This window comes from Diadema antillarum, unplaced genomic scaffold, assembly GCF_040938485.1.
Source record: "Diadema antillarum isolate AM-2024a unplaced genomic scaffold, OU_Dant_1.0 scf00000110, whole genome shotgun sequence".
NCBI classification, from domain to species: Eukaryota; Metazoa; Echinodermata; class Echinoidea; order Diadematoida; family Diadematidae; genus Diadema; species Diadema antillarum.
In genome coordinates, this window is record NW_027270999.1 from 1,805,598 (window position 1) to 1,824,847 (window position 19,250).

At 39.7% G+C, this 19,250-nt stretch overlaps 1 protein-coding gene across 1 annotated transcript; it reads left to right on the forward strand.

Moving 5' to 3' along the window:
- Positions 1–69: 69 nt before the first annotated feature.
- On the forward strand, positions 70–14,971 carry LOC139719436 (tyrosine-protein kinase receptor Tie-1-like). The gene is made up of 14 exons (XM_071630851.1): positions 70–94; positions 1,260–1,532; positions 2,255–2,389; positions 3,004–3,167; positions 3,882–4,008; positions 7,310–7,465; positions 8,066–8,197; positions 8,746–9,033; positions 9,682–9,996; positions 10,566–10,639; positions 11,384–11,618; positions 12,382–12,620; positions 13,104–13,182; positions 14,844–14,971. Exons 1-14 carry the CDS (start codon positions 70–72, stop codon positions 14,969–14,971), a joined length of 2,370 nt encoding a protein of 789 aa, XP_071486952.1.
- The last annotated feature ends 4,279 nt before the right edge of the window (positions 14,972–19,250 follow it).

The following is a 19,250-nucleotide window of genomic DNA, read 5'->3' on the forward strand; positions in this document are numbered from 1 at the left end:
TGATGTAAATCCGGCGTGTCGAGCGGCACTCGTTTCAAAAGTTGGAGGCATCAATGTAAAGTGAATTGCATGCACAAGGACTATGACTTTGATGGTCAGTCAATCTAATAGGAAAGACTAGGACCATTCAAGGATCCAAATGTACTCACAGCTGTATAATCACCGTAGGAGGAAAAGGAGGGAACACACTTTTCCTTTTCGAGGAAAAGTGGTATCACATGGGAAGTGGATTTGTATCAACTAGTATCTCTGGATTGAAGATTAATTCCAGACTACTGTTAGTATAGTGGCAATGGGGTATTGTTTATTGTAACGTCTGTAAAAAGTATGTCATGTACGTAACTAAGCAGCATACGATTGACCAATCGGGTTTTTGTGCATCTGTTCACAAGCGCGTTCCTCCACATTTTGTATTATTGCATATTGAACAATGCGCGTTACGCAACAATAGCTAAGTGCGTTATCACCGCAGAAGTGACGTCAAAATCAATGCGTAAAGGCATTGCGATATGATATCGGTTTATTTTTCTTGAGTGATCCGTATGTTATCCATATACGTAAGCAACATACTAATTAAAGGAATGAAACCCAATATGCAGGTCTAATTAAAGGGAATGAAACCTAAATATGGATGTGGACTGAGTGGATGCAGCAATATTAGTGTTAGAAGAAGTTTGAGGAAAAACAGATATTCCGTTCAAAAACTATACATTTTAAAAATAATTTCGGTGCCATCATCGCTGGCTGTGAAGACAAAAGCAGCTTATGACGTCACGCATGGATAACGACATAAATAATATATAAGAAAAATTTCACAAAACTTCGTATTTAATGAAATTATACATTCACTCGGCTTATTATTGATTGGAATCGAAGAATTTGATTGCAATGGGTTAGAAACCTAAACCGGGAAAGCGCCTATACTGTCCTTCAATCGCCCTATCCCCGCCCCCTCTTTCTTTCGTTCCCCTTTCTCTTCCCCTTCTTCACTCTATATCTCTGTGTCCCCTTCTCACCCATATTTGCATCCACTACTTATCTTGTTATTTCGTATGCTCTCAGCACACCAATATGCATACTTGCGACTTCAAGGACTCAAGAATTTGAATTCATTGACTGAAAAGTAGATTAAAAAACGATGAGCTGTTCATCTAGAACTCTACTGATAATAGCCACATCAATCCAGCTGTCCAGAGCATTATTACAGGATGTTGTCAGATTATAATCACTATGAATTAACAACCTTTATCACCCCGCAGCCAAATTTCTGTCTCGCGACGGAACGTTCACGCGCACCGTCAATGCCGGAGAGCGCGGTATCAAAATTCTGATGACGGCCATAGCGCAACCGGATCGAGCGAGATCACCGCTACGGTGGCGATTCAACGGCACCGATGCGCTCCGACCGGACAAGTCAAGTGTTCTCAAGATACGCCGTCCCGTGACGCCGGCTGATGAGGGCGTGTACGAGATCTTTTACAGGGGCGAGCGGGACACGGCCAGGGGTGGCTTATTCCGACTAATCGTCAGAGGTACAGTGCATACGGATTGTTGTAGGCTTGTAAGTTATGAATCTCCTCTGGGGAAATATTTGGTAGCTCTAGAAAGAAGGCCTTCTGAATCGCAAATCCTCTCGATTCCTGTATTCTTATCACTGCAAGATGTGATATCTCTATCAAAAAAACAATCAATGGCACCTTTCAAAATTTTCTAGGAAAACAACCTACTTAAAATTCATGGAAGCTGACAAAGCAGTATGAACATTAATTTTGGACTTTGCAGTACGTCACAGAAAACGCAATAAAATTAGTACCCTCCATGAAGAGATGAAAAATCTTAATACCGCTATATAGATATATTATTCAGACCAGATCTATGATCTTCTTTCCAGATTCGGTCCTATGTCGACACCTTACTATAAATATATATTTAAAAAAAACAACTGATATTTTCGGCAATCCCCCCCCCCCTCAAAAAAAAATGGTAATCCATTTCCATATTGTATTTATATACCAATACAGGTCATTCCCTGCAAGATCCTACAATCTGCTTTTACTCTCGCTGCGTCTGTCCTGGGGACATCTCAGGTCCCCGTGGTCAGTTGATATAACTGATCGACCAGTTGTATATATCATTACTGAGCCATAGTCCTAATCCCAAGCATAGTCGTGCAACTCGACAATATACGCTCTATAAACTGACCAGGGAGCTACGTTCTTATTGACAAGTGACTTTTCTTACTGACATCTTACAGATTGTCCCGCGGGAAAGTGGGGACCCCCGGACTGTTCGGGAATATGCGACATGTGTTACAATGGCGGTGTGTGCGACGACAAATCTGGGCGATGTATATGCCCCAATGGTTTCAAAGGACCAAACTGTCTTACAAGTAAGTTCTAATGTCGTCAATGACACATCCCTCATGTAAACTATAATGTGATCGAAACAACAGCACGGGGTGTGTGGTCATGAGTTTGTCAAACAGGGAGTTTTAATTCATTGATCATCTTGAATAATCATAACAGTCACTTAAGCAGCAGCCATGTTGGCGTCGGTAGTCATTTGTTATTGTGTAGCACGTATGCCATGTATGCGGGAGGAGATAGATCAAAGGTGTGTAAGGTAGACATACAGTTATCATGTGTCATTAGGCTTACCGATTTCATGATGTAAATGATGATTATACCTTGTTGAGGGATTGGAAATATGTGATCAAGATAATGATGTAAAATAACGGTATAAATGTTATACCACTGATGTCAGTATCATTTTTTAGTGTGACTTTGACTTTTAACATTATTATGTCTGTTTCTGTAGAAAAAACACTATGACAGTATAGACAGTAGAAGAGAGGTCTTCAGCACACACTGATTCACACTCAAATCAGGATAAATACACGTATAAAGTGCATGGAAGTTTGTGATGTCATAATAGGTAAGATGCTGTGCTTAGAGAAAATCTACATACTATGCATGCTATGTACTAAACTCTCTTTGCTCGCAGTTTGTGGTGAAGGAAGAGAAGGGGGCAATCGCTTTGGCCGAGACTGCGAGTTCAGGTGCTCGATAGAGACCGACGAGCCGAACGCCTGCCGAGGCTTTCTTTTCTGTCTCCCGGACCCGTTCGGCTGCTCATGCGACCGAGGTTTTAGAGGCCACGATTGCTCAGTAGGTGGGTGTACGACTCTGAAGCAGCGGTTATCGTTCAAGTTCAAGTTTTCATTTCCAACAAACAAATAATTAGAAATACAATGAAACACTCGTATACACTGATGTCAGGAAATCAGTACCACAATGCGATGAACAGAATAACATTTAAAAGAGATACAGGTAAATTATCAACAGAGATACAAATAACTGTTACGTCACTGTGGTAAATGCATACTAAGTAAACAATATTGCTGGAAATGGAGGGGACTGCTAAAAAGCAGAGCTTGTAGAATGCAGTCCCCTCATAGAGAGTTGTTGTTGTCGTCGTTTAAACTATATGTATCATGCTGTAATGGAGCTTCGATAAAGACTTCGACGTAGATCATCTCGTTAGATAATGCAGGATATCTTCTCCTTTGGGTTTACAGTATTAAGACGTCGCGTAATTAAGTGAAACAAGCAAGAAGATGATAACGAGGTTTTTATAGGTCTTAAGCCAATATTCATCTGCCATTCGCTAACCGAGGGGGCTGTTGGAAGACATTTTTGTGGGCATGAAAGGCGTAGACAATACTTGAACAGAGGGCAGTTTAATAGAGGTGTGCGGCACGCTGGGTCGCAAAGCTAATAAGCACCTAGCCATGCTAATCAATGCATTGTATAATGATAAATGCACTAACGAACTCTCTCTCTATTTAAACAATAAATGATATTTCACCAGCATGCCTGCAGGGAAAGTATGGCGCGGGCTGTTCGGAATCTTGTCACTGTGCATCGGGCGAGTGCGACAGATTCACGGGAACGTGCCGAGGGTTCACGAAGGAGTGCTCCGACGGATGGTCGGGAACGAACTGTCAAAGTGAGTACGTCAGATCGGATGATGTTCATTATTCCGAAGGTTCATTAATCCAAAAATGAAATAAGGCTCATTGTTCCGAGGGTTCGTTATTAAGAAGGCTCAATAATCCGAAAATAAAACAAGGTTCGTTGCTCCGAAAATTAAAAGAATGTGCGGATAACGGCAACCTTTTGAATTGCGAAAATTATTTCGTTTTCGGATGAATGAACCTTCGGACAGTGTCGTAATAACAAACCGTAGGCCTAATCGTCAGATCTACGTCACTCTGTGTATGGTGAGTGCAGAAATGAGATGAGTGGTGAAAGTATGACTCTTTTCATGTTTTTAGATACTATCACTTGAATAGATGAACGTGTCTACAAGCATGACAAGTTACTGTAAGACCCTGGCAAACGCTTGATCTGACGTAGTGAAGGTGTGCACATTCCTAAAAATTTAATTGTTTTTCTTGTTGAGAAATTTAGCGTCGTATCATGGTATGCATGTATTGGAAAGAACTCTACCATCATGCTAAGAGCAAACATTTTGATGCCACGAGCCTCTTTGCACGTTCCATCCCTTAGAAATCCCCCCCCCCCGACAGTGACTAATTAGGGATGTATAAGAAGGGTGACAATGAAAAATAACAAAATAGATAAATTGTTGGGACCATAGGAGAAAGAATTAAAACGTGGGAATAAATCATGTACAATTTTATTGTAAATATACTCATAAAATTTAATGAAGTCAGCTATACTGCTATGGGAGGTTTGTTGAAAAGAGAGCTACCAGTGTATGAAAAGGGACGTTTTTGTGTTCTGTTTTCGGGTAACAGGTAAGGTATTGATAAAGTGCCATTCAGAGAATATCAAGTTTGGTAGGGCTTATGAAACTGAATGCTGTTTTCCGCAATGCATGCGTGACTGAGCTTGCTGAAATGGTCATGTTATTTACGCTATTCAATCCCCAAGAACAGAGTTGAAAGCTCGAGCGTATTCTGACATGCAAAAGAGCTGCCATATAACAAGATCGCAACAATCTATTGTAGTTATAGGTATACACCCACCATGGCAAAGTATGGAATAATTCAGGCTGCACCCTATAGTTCGCTCATAACAAGTTCTAATACACGCAATGTCACAAGATAACACAGAGTAGAGTAACAGCACTCACGTAGGTGCTGTGAAAGATGTGTGAGATGAACTAGGCTAAAAAGCCCTTACTGTTAGTCGTAATCAGTGACGTCAACACCTACCCTCCCACTGCCCGTGACCCACTTACACCTCTCCTTGGCCTACGAGATTCTATACTTGTAACTAGAAATTGAATAGCACGCATAGCATAGGTTCGAGCTTTCAAGTCTTAGCGTAATGTCTCCTAAAACAATGTGACGGCAGTGGTTGAGAGGGACTGTTTACATCATTTGATTTGAGGTATACTCTTCAGGCTACAGAATTATGAAGAGAAAGAGAGAGAGAGGGAGAGATTAAGAAAAAGAAGGCGAGAGAGAGGGAGCCCCAGAGAGAGAGAGAGAGGGAGAGAGAGAGAGGGGGAGGGGGGCAGATGGAGAGAGAGAGAAAAGTCACATATCGCGTTTAGATGATCTTGCTTCTTCGTAGCCATACATTATTATGATTAATATGATTGAAGAAGAATTAAAGGAAGGACCAGTAGGCGCACCTGGATTTCATTTTTTTTTTTAAATTTCATTTCATTGATTTTTAACAAACAAAAATAACAATTACAGCGACAAATTTCAGCAGGCCTGCTTTTAAAGGCCAATATTTCGGTCCGGTTAACATGATTAACAAACAAAAGAAAAGTTTCTTACAGCAGCAGTCCGCTTTTATAGTAACAGTTAAGAGTAGAAGAATTATAACAGCGTGTAAAGTATGTAGTATAGTACAGTCTATATATACGTCTAGAATAGTATCATAGTAGAGTATAGTTTAGTATAGTTGTTAGGTGCAGTATAGTCTGAAGTATAATCATTATAAATATGGCGTGAGAAGTCATAAAGTTTACTGACATAATTATCTAAAACAAAGACAGGGTGATATCCAAATATTGAGGCAAAGTAACGTGGAGAATAGAAAAAGATGCGAATCGTATGGTTTACCTTTGGTAGATATTGCTGCTTGACTGGTGCTTGTGCTTTCTGGGTGCGAGTTCAGGTGTGTTTGTGATTATGATGAGCGTATGGGGAAACTGATATCTTTTACAATATGAGATCAGTGAAGCGGAGAGATGTTTGTTTGATACAGTGTTCATTTCATATTAGGGGATGCGAGTCAACATTGAATCAGTGGGGCTGGACTGTTCTGAGTTTAGCCATCCAGAACAAGCTCGCCACAGGATTTGTAGTTCTAAAGTATTATTCATCCTGCTCTGTAAGGATCTGACGTTACACTGATTGAATGGATATATGACACTGATTGATTGTCATACGATGCAATGAAGTGAATTAATCTAATAAGGCGAACCCTCTGTGAGGTGTATATATATATATATGTGTGTGTGTGTGTGTGTGTGTGTGTGTGTGTGTGTGTCTTTTGTGGTCAATGATTATCGACCATCAATCTCAATCAAATAGAATGGCCATAAGCCTGGAAAATGTATTTGAGACCTTCACTTATGCATGATGAAGCATGTTATTTCATACATAACTGAATACTACTAGTACTAGTAATCTTTATTAACTAAGTCCATCAGGTGTAAAACTTCCTTAGAGCCCAGATAGTCGGAAGGATATTCAAGTGTCCATATAAATTTCTCATAAAGTGAGTAATGCAGATGAATGTTTCAAGATACAAAGCTTTTGTTTTTTCATTACTGTCTGTTTTTGCACAAAGAAACTTTTAACATACAAATAACAAAATCCTTCATCAGTCTTGGTGAGTGCCGGTTGCTAAAGGCTTGGTCTAGTCTCAGTCGGGGGGTAGTCAGGGTCACCTGGAGGTCCGGGTGTCCGCGGCGGATGTCTGTTTGGGAGTTACAGCAGTGGGTACCATCTGTCGGATCATCATCACCGGAGTCATCCGAGCTGGGATGGGTGGGCCGTCTGGGCGGTCGGCTTAATTGAGTGAGCAATGGAAATATCTGGATCAAGAGATTCTCTTGTTGCTTGAAGGTGGTCTATATTTCTTTGCTATGTATCTTTACCACAGTATACTTTGTAGGACCATTCATCAAGTCATTACGTCCTCTTCAGCCTTATTTGTCCGCTAAACACACTTGTGTTGACTTCCTAGACTCCTGCGACATTCTTTGTCATCAGTTATCACGCCTGTAATACTTACTGAAGATGACTTCATTGTTTCAGTTCCGGCCGTCTGCCCCCGAGGTTACTTCGGACAGAACTGCACAGACAAATGCCATTGCTTGGACGACAAGTCCTGTGATCGACACACGGGGGCGTGCTCCAATGGGCAATGTGCCATGCACTACACTCGGTATGACGGCTCGCTGGTGTGTGAAGGTGAGGAAAAGTACTTTTGTCCCTCTCTCTTTCGCTGCTGATGAAGCATTACAAGTAGCTTGGTTCTAAATCAATACTCTCACAAGGAGTTGATTTCAGCCATGTAAATTACAAAATCATTCTGCTTCAGAGATTTGTAAACCATAATTCAAGGAGACATTGTATACCATTAGCCTCATCAGATTGTGTTTCATCAAAACCTGTGTTGTTTTTTACGCCATACGACTGAGCATTGCAAAAGGACACACTTCAGTAATTACCACAGTGACATCTATTGACGTTGATCTATCCTTTACTTTTATTTTTACTTTACGTAAATCCCTCTTTGCTGCTGGAAATAACACTGCCAAAAGATGAGCAAGTTCGTGTGGGTTTCGTTTACCTTGTGATTACTACTATTACTGAAAACACTCGCACATTATACATTCATCCAAGTAATATCAAGTGCGTATCTTGTATCACTACGATGTGTGTTTAGGTAATAATACTGTCATCACATCTAAACCGTCAAGTACTGTGACTGCTACCCGTTTAAACGCGTTGCTAGCAGGTATGGTTGCTAGTAATGTCTGTAATTCATGTCTGATATCTCTAACGAAGCCTGCAGAGGTCTTGCCCACGGGCGTGACTGCAACATCGTGTGCCGCTGTGAGAAGTCGGCTTGTGACGTGGAGACGGGGATGTGCAGAGGCAGCTGCCTGGAGAACTGGTTACCACCGCACTGCGGCAGAGGTATGCCTGTATGAGTTCATTACCATGGTTACCATGGTCACAGAGATGATTGGTCAATTTCACGGTTCTTCCTCCTCCTCCTCCCCAAGAACGTTTTTTTCTATTCTTTCTTTGATAATCTTACGGAAGACCGCAAGAATGAGAGCGGTATTTTGGAATCTGTTTGATACACCCTCTGTAAGAAACCTGAATGAATGCCTCGACAGATGATTAGCTCAGAACAAAAGAGTTTTGTTTCTTTCAGCATTAATAGAAAGAATTGCTGATTCTAAGTTTATAAATAGTAAACTTGGGCTTGGATACGATTCATTCCACCCTGATGATGAAGTTATTCAACATTTATTTTTATTAATCAAAATTAGAATGGAAGAAAAAGAATCTAACTGCCCTTAGTTGAAATGTAATCATACTATTTGTAATCTCACGACTTGAAATTTGATTGATCGTGATGTGAAAAGCTGACGTTCCAGTCATGACTGCGCAAGGGAAATTCAATCATTGACGCACTATATAGCGTTTGCTCAAATTAGACTTCGTTCTCTCATTAGGTGTTACGAAGCTGGAGAGTAACCCACGAGTGAATCCGGGTCAGCCATCCAACTTTACTTGTCACGTGACCGGAAGTCCTCCACCTGACCCGGAGTCCGTGCATCTCTCCGTCTTCGGTGCCAGGATTAACGAGGTCAGGGGGATAACAAGGAGGAGCGCGATGACCACGGGCTCTGACGTCGCCGTGGTATTCGATGTCGAGGAGGTGGTGCATGGTGGTCGTTACAGCTGCGCTCTGGTTGAGAGGAGTGGAACAGCTGTTCTAGAAGTAGAGGCTTCAACGTTTGGTGAGAATGTATCATTGTAAGAAAGCAACATTGCTTAACTTAGAGAGAGTACAAACTGTACCTTTTTTTTCGCAGTCAAAAACGCGTCGGAAAATTGTCTGTATCTTACAAAATGCTACATTGAAGACAGATTGTATGCAACCACATGATTCTTGTTTGCTGCTAAGGATCGAATGCGTTACACATTAGTCTTCCATGGATTGATTCCCACGATCAATTCAAGATTGTAGGTAGAATTTCGGTAATGCGCCTATCATAATTATGTTGTTCGAGTGTTCCAAATCCTACATGTAAACATATTTTTAACACTGACATTCATTGAGGCGAAAAACGAAAAAAAGAGAGAAAAGAAAAGAAATCGTTCGGTGAACGATAAATACCTGAATGCCTAAGAGACGTGCACAGAAGAACTGACGACGGCAAACACAAGACATTAGTGACTGAGGAGTTCCTATGGAAGACTTGATCATCCGAGACCATAGCAACAAACATTATCAATGAGCTATTGCTTGCAGTGCGTAGGATGTATCAAGTCACTGATTCGCACCATCCGATGAAACGGCTGCCCATTAATCCTTCAAAACAGAATGTATCGAAAAAAAAACACGTAACTGGATCTTTTTTTTTACACCGACATTTCTATTTCAGATTTACCCGTCATCGCTGGAGCTCCCAGTGTCACGGGTATTGGCCAACATGACGTCAAATTACAGTGGGAGCCATGGCGAGCCGAGACTGACATCGGGGATCCACTCGTGATTGGTTACGGGGTATTCTATCAGGGAGAAGCGGACAATGCCTGGTGGGAGGTGGTCAACGTGACGTACGGGGAGAATCTCACTGCGACTGTAGCAGGTTTGAGGGAAGACACCGTCTACCGCTTCGCTGTGGCCGCAGTGCGGGAGGGACCGGGCGGTACTGGAGAACCTGGCCCCACGGTTGATGTGACAACGCTGTGTGCTGGTATGAGGCTTGTGTAGTTAGGGTCAGACCTGATATAGGACTCATTTCGCTTTTTATTCGCAGCTCAATCATTGTATAACTATGCGGATTATGCTCTGAAAAAGCCTCATATTATGATCGTGCCCGCAAACGATTCTTTTTAATGAGCAGAAGCAAATGACCATCTGTTTCTTAAAAATGTAAACAGAAAAGTAACAATGATAATTTGCGAATGCGCATGCGCGTTATAATCGCACGAATAGCTGTGAATTTCAATTCTGAATGCAGTATTTTCTCAAACAATATTCAGAGCATGCAAACATAACAATCTGGGCCCCAATTCATAAAAAACTTGATATGATAGCAACTCATGCTGGAATGGCAATGTCATGGTAACGACAAAATTCCAGCTTTCTGATTGGCTGTTGCTATTGAAAGTTGTCATTCCAGCAAGAGTTGCCATCCTTACATCTTTTATGAAATGGGACCCTGAAGTAGATATCAACTGAAAACACACTAATTTCCAAAGGGTTTACGCCAATGCTGTCACTGAATTATTTCATTTTCATGCTTTACATTTCACTTTTAAGATCCAGACATTTCTCAGTTTCAAGCGGCTGTTAGCCCGAACAACCCTCCTCGTCAGCTCACCATATCTTGGCAGGTAAGACATGTGTGGTACTTTATCTAACCTGAAGTATAAACGCAGCATGAAAAGCTGAGCGGAATGTCTAACTCTAAAAGTGAAGAGATGAAGAGAAAGAAATCAGAGAGGAGAGAGAATGTCGTGGCTTGGCTGCAGCTGTATACATGCTTTGTGATGTTGGAGGATTTGACAAAATTTCATGACGCGGTAACAAATAAAACGGCTGCTTGTTTTTGTTGCTGCGAGCCGACTTGCTGTGTCGATTTTGGAGGATTTAGGGATTAGAAAATAAGTCGGTACCACTGGTCTCTATGAAAAAAAGAATATAATTATCATAATATCATGATATAATTCGTTTACACAGAGATAAATGGTCAGCTTAGCCTCACAGTCTGATTTCAAAATCTATTCGCCTATGACGTTGTTCCACCGAAAGACAACGAGATGACTTCGACAGGCGTTCAACACAATGTCACAGTGTGGATACGATTATGATTTGTGATAAATTGATTTCATGAGACAATGATTCCAGCACAATTATGAGACTTCTGTTCATCGATGCATATGAAAGCTTTGTTAACTTTCACGAAATGATCATAAATTTGGTAGTTTCTTTTACAAACAAAATACAGGTGCAGATCGAGTGATGACGACTTTGCCTGGTCACGCGGCTCTTTCCGCAGTGACTAAGGTTGGAGACAATACGCTGACCAAGTATATAACATTACCAGTCATTCATGTCGACATCTTATCTGTCTCTAGAAACCTCCCCAGAGCGCAGCTCGATGTCGCAGTGGCTTTACCAACGTCACCATCCACTACATTGATACAGCGACCAACGAAGAGCGCGCCAAAGTTGTCGATTTCGATGCTACCTCATCCTGCACTCTGACAGCCATAGGGACATACACGGAGTATTCACTCTTCTTGACAGCAGCGAATAAAGACACAACCAGTTCAGCCAGTGAATTAATCACTGCCAGGACAGCTGAAGAAGGTAAATCCTGTTCCAAATGACGGTACTATTGAGTACTTTACAGGGATCTTGAAGCTTTTCTGTAGCAGACTCAATCATTCCGAGGAATACATGACCAAGGGCTAACTTAACTTATTCGGTGACTTATTGTATTCAAAAGTATAAGATGTTTGCAATGTTAAACTTTGCAGAGGGTGATTCTTTTGATTCATTTCTTTTTCTTATTTTCACATTTTGTTCATAGAGATGCCTGACGTCTTGCGTATGACGTATTAGTCTCAAAAATATGCAGAAGATGTAGTTCTATTGTCCTTTCGCCTTGCTTGGTGTTCATTATAAACAAATGTTTGTATAAACACTTCCAACGTAAAGAAATTGTCAAATTATCATAGCTCCCATTATCAGAATTATCTAAATGTCTGCAAGATCCCTCATGCCACTGTAGTAGGACCGGTGTGACTATTAGAGGACGGCTCGTGTGTTCCTAAAGCACTGTGATGATGTGGATATTGTCTTCATCGAGGAAAACGACGTGATTTCATCTGGCGACAACAGTTGTTAAAAAGGAATAAAATTCTTAATCCTGTACGCATCTGCTTGTTTTCAACGTTTAGTAGTTTTAGGGATTTCTATGAGATGTAAGTTGCCCTGTCATTTCGTTGGGGCGTCATGTACAGATCCCTGTAACAAATTTACCAAGACGGTTGTTGGGTCATGTGAAAGAATTTCCAGTAGCATTGTTTGATTCGGTGGATCTTTTTTTTTTTTGTATCACACTATCCAGCCCCGCCTGCCCCGGATGTCGTCCGTGTGGTCGATAGCTCGGTAACGTCCCTTAAACTTCTGCTGAAAGCTGCACAGCCCCTCAATCTGAATGGTCGGATCGTTGCCTACCAGGTTGAGTATCGACGAATACACCCCGACCCAGAACCGGCGGGTAAACACGTCACCAGAAAGACCACGCTGAGCGAGATTTTCTACGTCATCAACGATCTAGCACGTAATACGACCTATTCAATACAGGTACGACATGCAACGTGCTCGTTTTTCTTTCTTCACTATAATTATATTCTGTCAACTTTGTAAGATGAGGTCTTTTACTATAGCCATGGAAACACATGTTCATAGAAAACTGCCTTTGCTTAAGTCTAACTCGTTTAGAAGCTGAATTTAATCTTTGATGAAAGTAAAGATTTGTAATCTGTGTACATCAAGTGCGAAATAAAAAAAACATAATCTCTCAAAACTAACAAGATATAGCATGATTATCTCAAATATGGTGAAGCAAGTAGTTGGCTATTCCACCAAATTCTTTGTTAACTATCTTTCCTTAGTGTCATGCTTGTACATAATAGTATAGATATGGTATGTATGAAAATAGCAACTAAAATCACCAATTCAAGAAAGGCTAATGGAATTTGAATCATCATAAAGGACCAGAATTCTGTCTGAATGATTATAAACATGTCGAACGCAACGTTATATCATATGCTGTACTTTAAACAGGCCAGGATATTAAACGGAGCTGGCTCTGGTCCATGGTCCTCGCCCATGGTAGCCAAGACAAGGAGCAGTCTTCATCCATGTAAGTTGGCTATTACGTCATCAGTTGGAATTGTGTGTGTGCTTGTGCGTATGTCCGATTACGTGTGTTTGTGTGTAGGTGTTGTGTTTCTTTGAACCTGCCTTTCAGTGGTTCTCATAGCCTTAAAGATAATAAAAAGTTTTGGTACCTCAAAAGTGTCCTTGAATTTCCTTGTCTTAGTTTGTATTTCAGGTTAAAGTACCTTTCATATAACTAACACTGTGAGACTTACTCGCCCCAAAGTGCTCTCATGTCTTAGTAATCATGCAATTAACTGCGATCAGCAGCCCCATACGCATAACGACCAGCAGTCCCATACGCATAGCGTAATCGGGCTTCGCATTGTAGCATTCAGGATCATGACAGATTTAGTATCGCAGGGTAAATGTCAACTTAAAATCCCATAAATTCTTCAATTTGAAGACTTACCAATTAATTTGAAGTATTGAAAACAGGCTTCGGGCAACGTTTGGTTCTGCCTATAGTCCCTTTCTGTTCGAATTGATGACTGAATGTGACTCGGTCGACAGGACCTTAGGAGAGCTACATACAGTACACTGAATACTACAGCCAGTGCATGCGAACACATCACATGCACACAAATTTCAAATCCATGAACGGATAAGATGTTTGTGTGCGCATGCGCTGGCCATGGTATCCAGTGTATGTAGCTCTCCCAAGGTCCTCTCGACCGAGTCACATTCAGTCATCAATTCGAACAGAAAGGGACTATTGGCAGAACCAAACTTTGTTCGAAGCCTGTTTTCAATACTTCAACTTAACCCGTTCCATACTGAATTCCGAAATCCCCATAGACTTAATACACAAGCCACCAGGTTCCCGTATGGAACGGGTTAATTGGTAAGTCTTCAAATCGAAATTTTTTTTTGGATTTTAAGTTGACATTTACCCGCGATACTAATTCTGTCATGATCCTGAATGCTACAATGCGAAGCCCCATTACGCTATGCGTATGGGGCTGCTGGTCGCAGTTAGCTATGCGTACAATGGGCTGCACGCTGTTGGTCGCAGTCAGTGGTTTCGTACAATATTTATCGACGCTGGTCAGCGTCGGCTCTGGTACGAAACCATTATTGCATGATTACTAAGACATGAGAGCACTTTGGGGCGAGTAATTCTCACAGACAACGTACTTTAACATGAAACACAAACCAAGACAAGGAAATTCAGGGAAGCTTTTGAGGTACCAAAACTTTTTATTATCTTTAAACTCTTCCTGAGAGCCTCGTGAAAAAAAAGGTGAGGGTTATTGACACATTTAAAACATGCTGACAGCTCGTAGAAACTTCCCCTCCACTATCAACAGATCCCATTGTCCTTTGGAAAGCTCCGTGATCATTGACGCCACACTAACACAGATTCAAAGCTGAAGTTCTGACAACATAACTGGAATATGACTGTCAATACTTCTCTAACCTTTGATGAATTCATGAGAGCTGGTATTGTCTCAAACAAAAATTAATATGATTTTGTTTTTGTGGCTAGGGTTCACGAGTCTTTCAATTTGCTAAAACTTTTCATTTGGAAATTACACAACATCAAACATTAGAATCAAAATGTAAGAATGCGGTTTTTTTTTTTATCCTTGATCTCTGATTTCCTTGTTATGAATTTTTATTTTGGTTATTTTCCCTCGTCAGCTGAAACCAACCGGGGATCCTCGACCAACCGTCGCCTTCACAAGTCCGTCCTGCCGGCAAGCATTGGGGGCGCCGCAGCTGCCTTACTCGTAGCGGTCATCGTTGGCTTTCTCTTCTACAGGAGGTAACATTCCAACAAGGACCGTTAATATTGCGTTTATTTGCAGGAGATACATTGCAGAAGTTTCATTTTCAGACATATACCTGATATTCATTAAATTCTATGCACATTTTGCATGACATTATAAATTTCTGCATACTTCTCATTTAGTCTAAATCTTACGACATTTCTGAAATGAGTCAGTTGCAATCATTATCAAAAAACTATGCAATGCTGGAAATATTAACACTGAAATTGCTATTGCATGACGTTTGCTCATAGCCACAAGTATACAGTATGATAGAAGTTGATCAAAGAAGCGTCTCTAAAATTCCAGACTCTAACTTTAGAATGAGACTTTGATTGCAGTTGACTAATTGACCATCACAGTTTATCTACTATTCATATCATTTTCCCTCTTTCTTTAACTTTCTTTACTTTCCCCTTTCATTGAAACAGTCGAAAAAGGAAACCTGAAGGCAAGCCGAGTGCTGCGTCGAAAGCGAAGGGAAAAAACAATAAGAAGTAACAACGTGTGAACAAGCTCTGTGTCCTTGCAATCAACACTGTAATATAAGAGAGGACATTGATTTAACATTTCGGAATTTATTTACCTCAGTATTCCAGATTGTAATAATCACCCTCGAAACATTTGTTTTCATTCTGCCGTCACAATTTCATTGTAATTCTGTGAATATCGTTGTCGCTTGCAAATGTAGTTTAGAAAAAAAAAAGAAATATGTTCGAAAGACGTCTTTCTAGGCTCGTGTTACATGAAGTTATTCAGAGCCATAAACTAATGTCTTGATGTATGAGACCATGTACTATGATTGAGGTTATTTTCTCGTGTTGCAAGAATCAGTATCAAGCTTTAATTGATACCCGATCCTTCAGAAGTTCTTCGAACTCTTTTGACAGTGCGTTCTGTGGACGTATGTAATTGTGTATGATTGTGTGTTGCGGAGGAGTGGACGGTGTCCGAAGTTTTTCGTAACCACCGAGAGTCGAGGTCGAGTCGAGGTAACGATTGCAACCATCTTCCGATCAGATGTCTATGCAGATTTTAGTTCTTAGATGGCTCTAGATTTCGAGAAAGTTTCAGTTCTTACTATAAATGTGCCTGTGTATTTTTTAAGCTTTTCTGTTTGAAGTTCTTTATCAATTGCAAGGTTTACTAGTGTATTCAAATTGATGAATGAATATGAATATGAATGAATCTTTGAAGGATGCAATGTACATATATTAGCTGTTGCAATATCAGACAAGCCTTAGACAAGTTTTATGGTTGTCTCTAACGGCCTTTGTTATATAGGTATCCATAAATTTGAATATGTATATATTTAGCTTATGAACCTAAAAGGACATTTAACCTGACCTACATGAAAATTGGTTGCAATCATAACATTCGCAGTGATTTTGTACAAATCGATTTTGATGCAAAAATCTCCCACATCTCCAACCTCTCGATCAGTTCGATCCCTCGTCGAGGACTCTTGACGCCGATAATCTCGTCGTTCATGATCATAAAAACAAAACGACGCCTATAAGATGAAAAACTAAACGTGTAAGAAATAAAAGGCATGGTGAGTCATTAGAATTATACATTACTGAAATTCTTTCCTTGTCAATTGTGCTGATGTATACTATAAAATCATCTCCAGATCAGCCGGTACTTATAGGTGTTCATGGAAGAGATGTATATACACCCATTAAACTGCAAAAGCTCTCGCTCTTCTTAAATGTAATTTGGTGACGTTTTATTATTGAATTGACTCCTACACACTCGAATTCATAACACAGTCCTCATTCATGCTTTACACGAAAGTATTCTACAGCTGATAATTCCTCCAACTAATGTCTTAAACATCGAAGTTAAAGCAACCATTCATCTTTAACTATGCATACGCAAACACACACTCACAGTATAAATATGCATATAAAGTTTATATTCACATGAAGTATGCATGTATATGCTCAGTAATAACAGCCATCTAGATCAGCCACGTCGATAAAAATATGAGAACAAGGATTACCCGCTCATTTTCAAATATAAAATATCATTTTATTTCGCTTGTACTTCAATAACCTTTATATTCTAAAAATACATTTCATCATCTTATTTTCGTTGATCGTATTTACACAGATAAAAGATAAAAGTATTAGGGTATATATAACTGTATAAAACACCCAGTAATCTGTGTTGGTATGAGTATACATTCAGAAATATGACACACTGTATAGTCAGATCAATTAAACATACATCAAATCAGAAGTAAAATCTTTCAGGACTTAGAACTTTCTGTCTAACTGCGAAGAGGCGCCATTTTGTATCTAGTCTTAAGACAAAATTTTGAATTACAATGCCACTATTTCACGCTTTTCTAAATCTAATACTTGGTATGAATTCATATAGGGGGAAGGTTCCCTATGAGCTTCACTACTCAGCAGTAACATCCGCTGAAGAACTCCTGACACCACTACCTTAGCGCAATAAATCTGTTGTACATCTTCCTATATCATAAAATTATTTATGTATACCAACACCTGAAAGCACATTTTTACCTAACATCAATGTTTTCAAAAGGTAAATGTCATATCAAATTTAAAAAAAAATGGTCGAAAACAGAATTTGGCATTCATGCATTCGTTCATTTTGTCATTAGACACGGGCTTCTGCATTTGGAGTGAAATCATTAATAGCAAACACACACATACAAAATGGACACTGTGTCTTACAGTCTTCTCCAGGAATCCTATTTCTAGATATCATCTGCTTGATGTGGTGACCATGACATGGATGAGGAGTTGTTCGTGATGATCAGTGGCTGAGCTGTGTATAGTGTTTGAGTCACGCTCGTGAAATCCATTGGATATGTAAACATCTACACAAGTATTTGGCTGGGATAAATCTACGAACATATTCGATTACTCACTTTTATCTACTGACAAAACATAGTGTTCCTTAAAGATTATAACAACTCAATGATGTAAAGATAACCATATAGTCGACACCGCAACGATCACAGAACTCCATGATCTTTAAAGACTACTGTAATTCCAGTTTAAACCCAAGTGATACGGAAGAAAAGAAAGTCATAATGTTCTTTATTTTTTTCCAGTTCATGTCAAAGTGGTACTACAGGTAAAAGTTTTTCTTTGTTTGGTTTTCTTGAACCACCCGACAACGCGTCATGATCAGTGCTCTCGTTTACGCTTGCGTCTTGGGTTTCGTTCAGAACGCCGACCACGAGTGGTCATGTACAAGTCAAGAATATATTTTGCCCTAATACCTCTTTGTGCAACAGTGTAACGCTTTTAGAAGATATATTTTCTCAACGGGTCACAAACAGATCTGAAATTAAGAAAAGAAAACAATATTTATATTATGACCCTTATATTTTTCCCACTGAGTGTGGAACAACTGACATAAAATAAGCGCCTCTACTATAACAGCGGTATCGCATAAACATATTTTGTCAAATAGTTCCAGATATTACACCATCGTATAATCACCTTTAAGAAAATCAAATGAAATTCATTATAATACTATGACCCTCTACATTCTCCAATCAAGTGTAAGAACTGAAAATGAATCGCTTCTATCATTTCAGTATCAACATTCTGCAATTACAGTTATCTAGGGAACCAGGTTACTTCCAAAATATATCTTATTTGATCTAATACCTCTTTGTGCAACAGTGTAACGCTTTTAAGAAATATATTTTCTCAACGGGTCACAACCAGATCTTAAATTAAGAAAAGAAAAGAAAATTTATATTATGACCCTTATATTTTTCCCACTGAGTGTGTAACAATTGACATCAAATAAGCGCCTCTACCAAAACACCGGTATCGCATAAACATATTTTGTCAAATAGTTCCAGATATTACACCATCGTATAATCACCTTTAAGAAAAAAAAAAGAGTCATTATAATACTATGAACCTTTACATTCTATGCTTCAATCAAGTGTAAGAACTGAAGATGAATCGCTTCTATCATTTCAGTATCAAAATTTTGCAATTACAGTTATCTAGGGAACCAGGTTACTTCCAAAATATATCTTATTTGATCTGCATTGTCTGTCGCCAACATGACCATGCCAAAAAAGAAATATTTGAAGAAAGTATCATTCACATTTGTTATTACTTTTCGATGGCGTAAAAGAAGGAAATAAATATGACTCTACAAATCGTATAACGACAGAGTGCGTGAAAAATGTTGCCATATTCGAATATTTTGAATTGATACTCTTGAGAGACAAACTTTACAACACACTTTTATGTCTTCTGTCGTATCATTGACA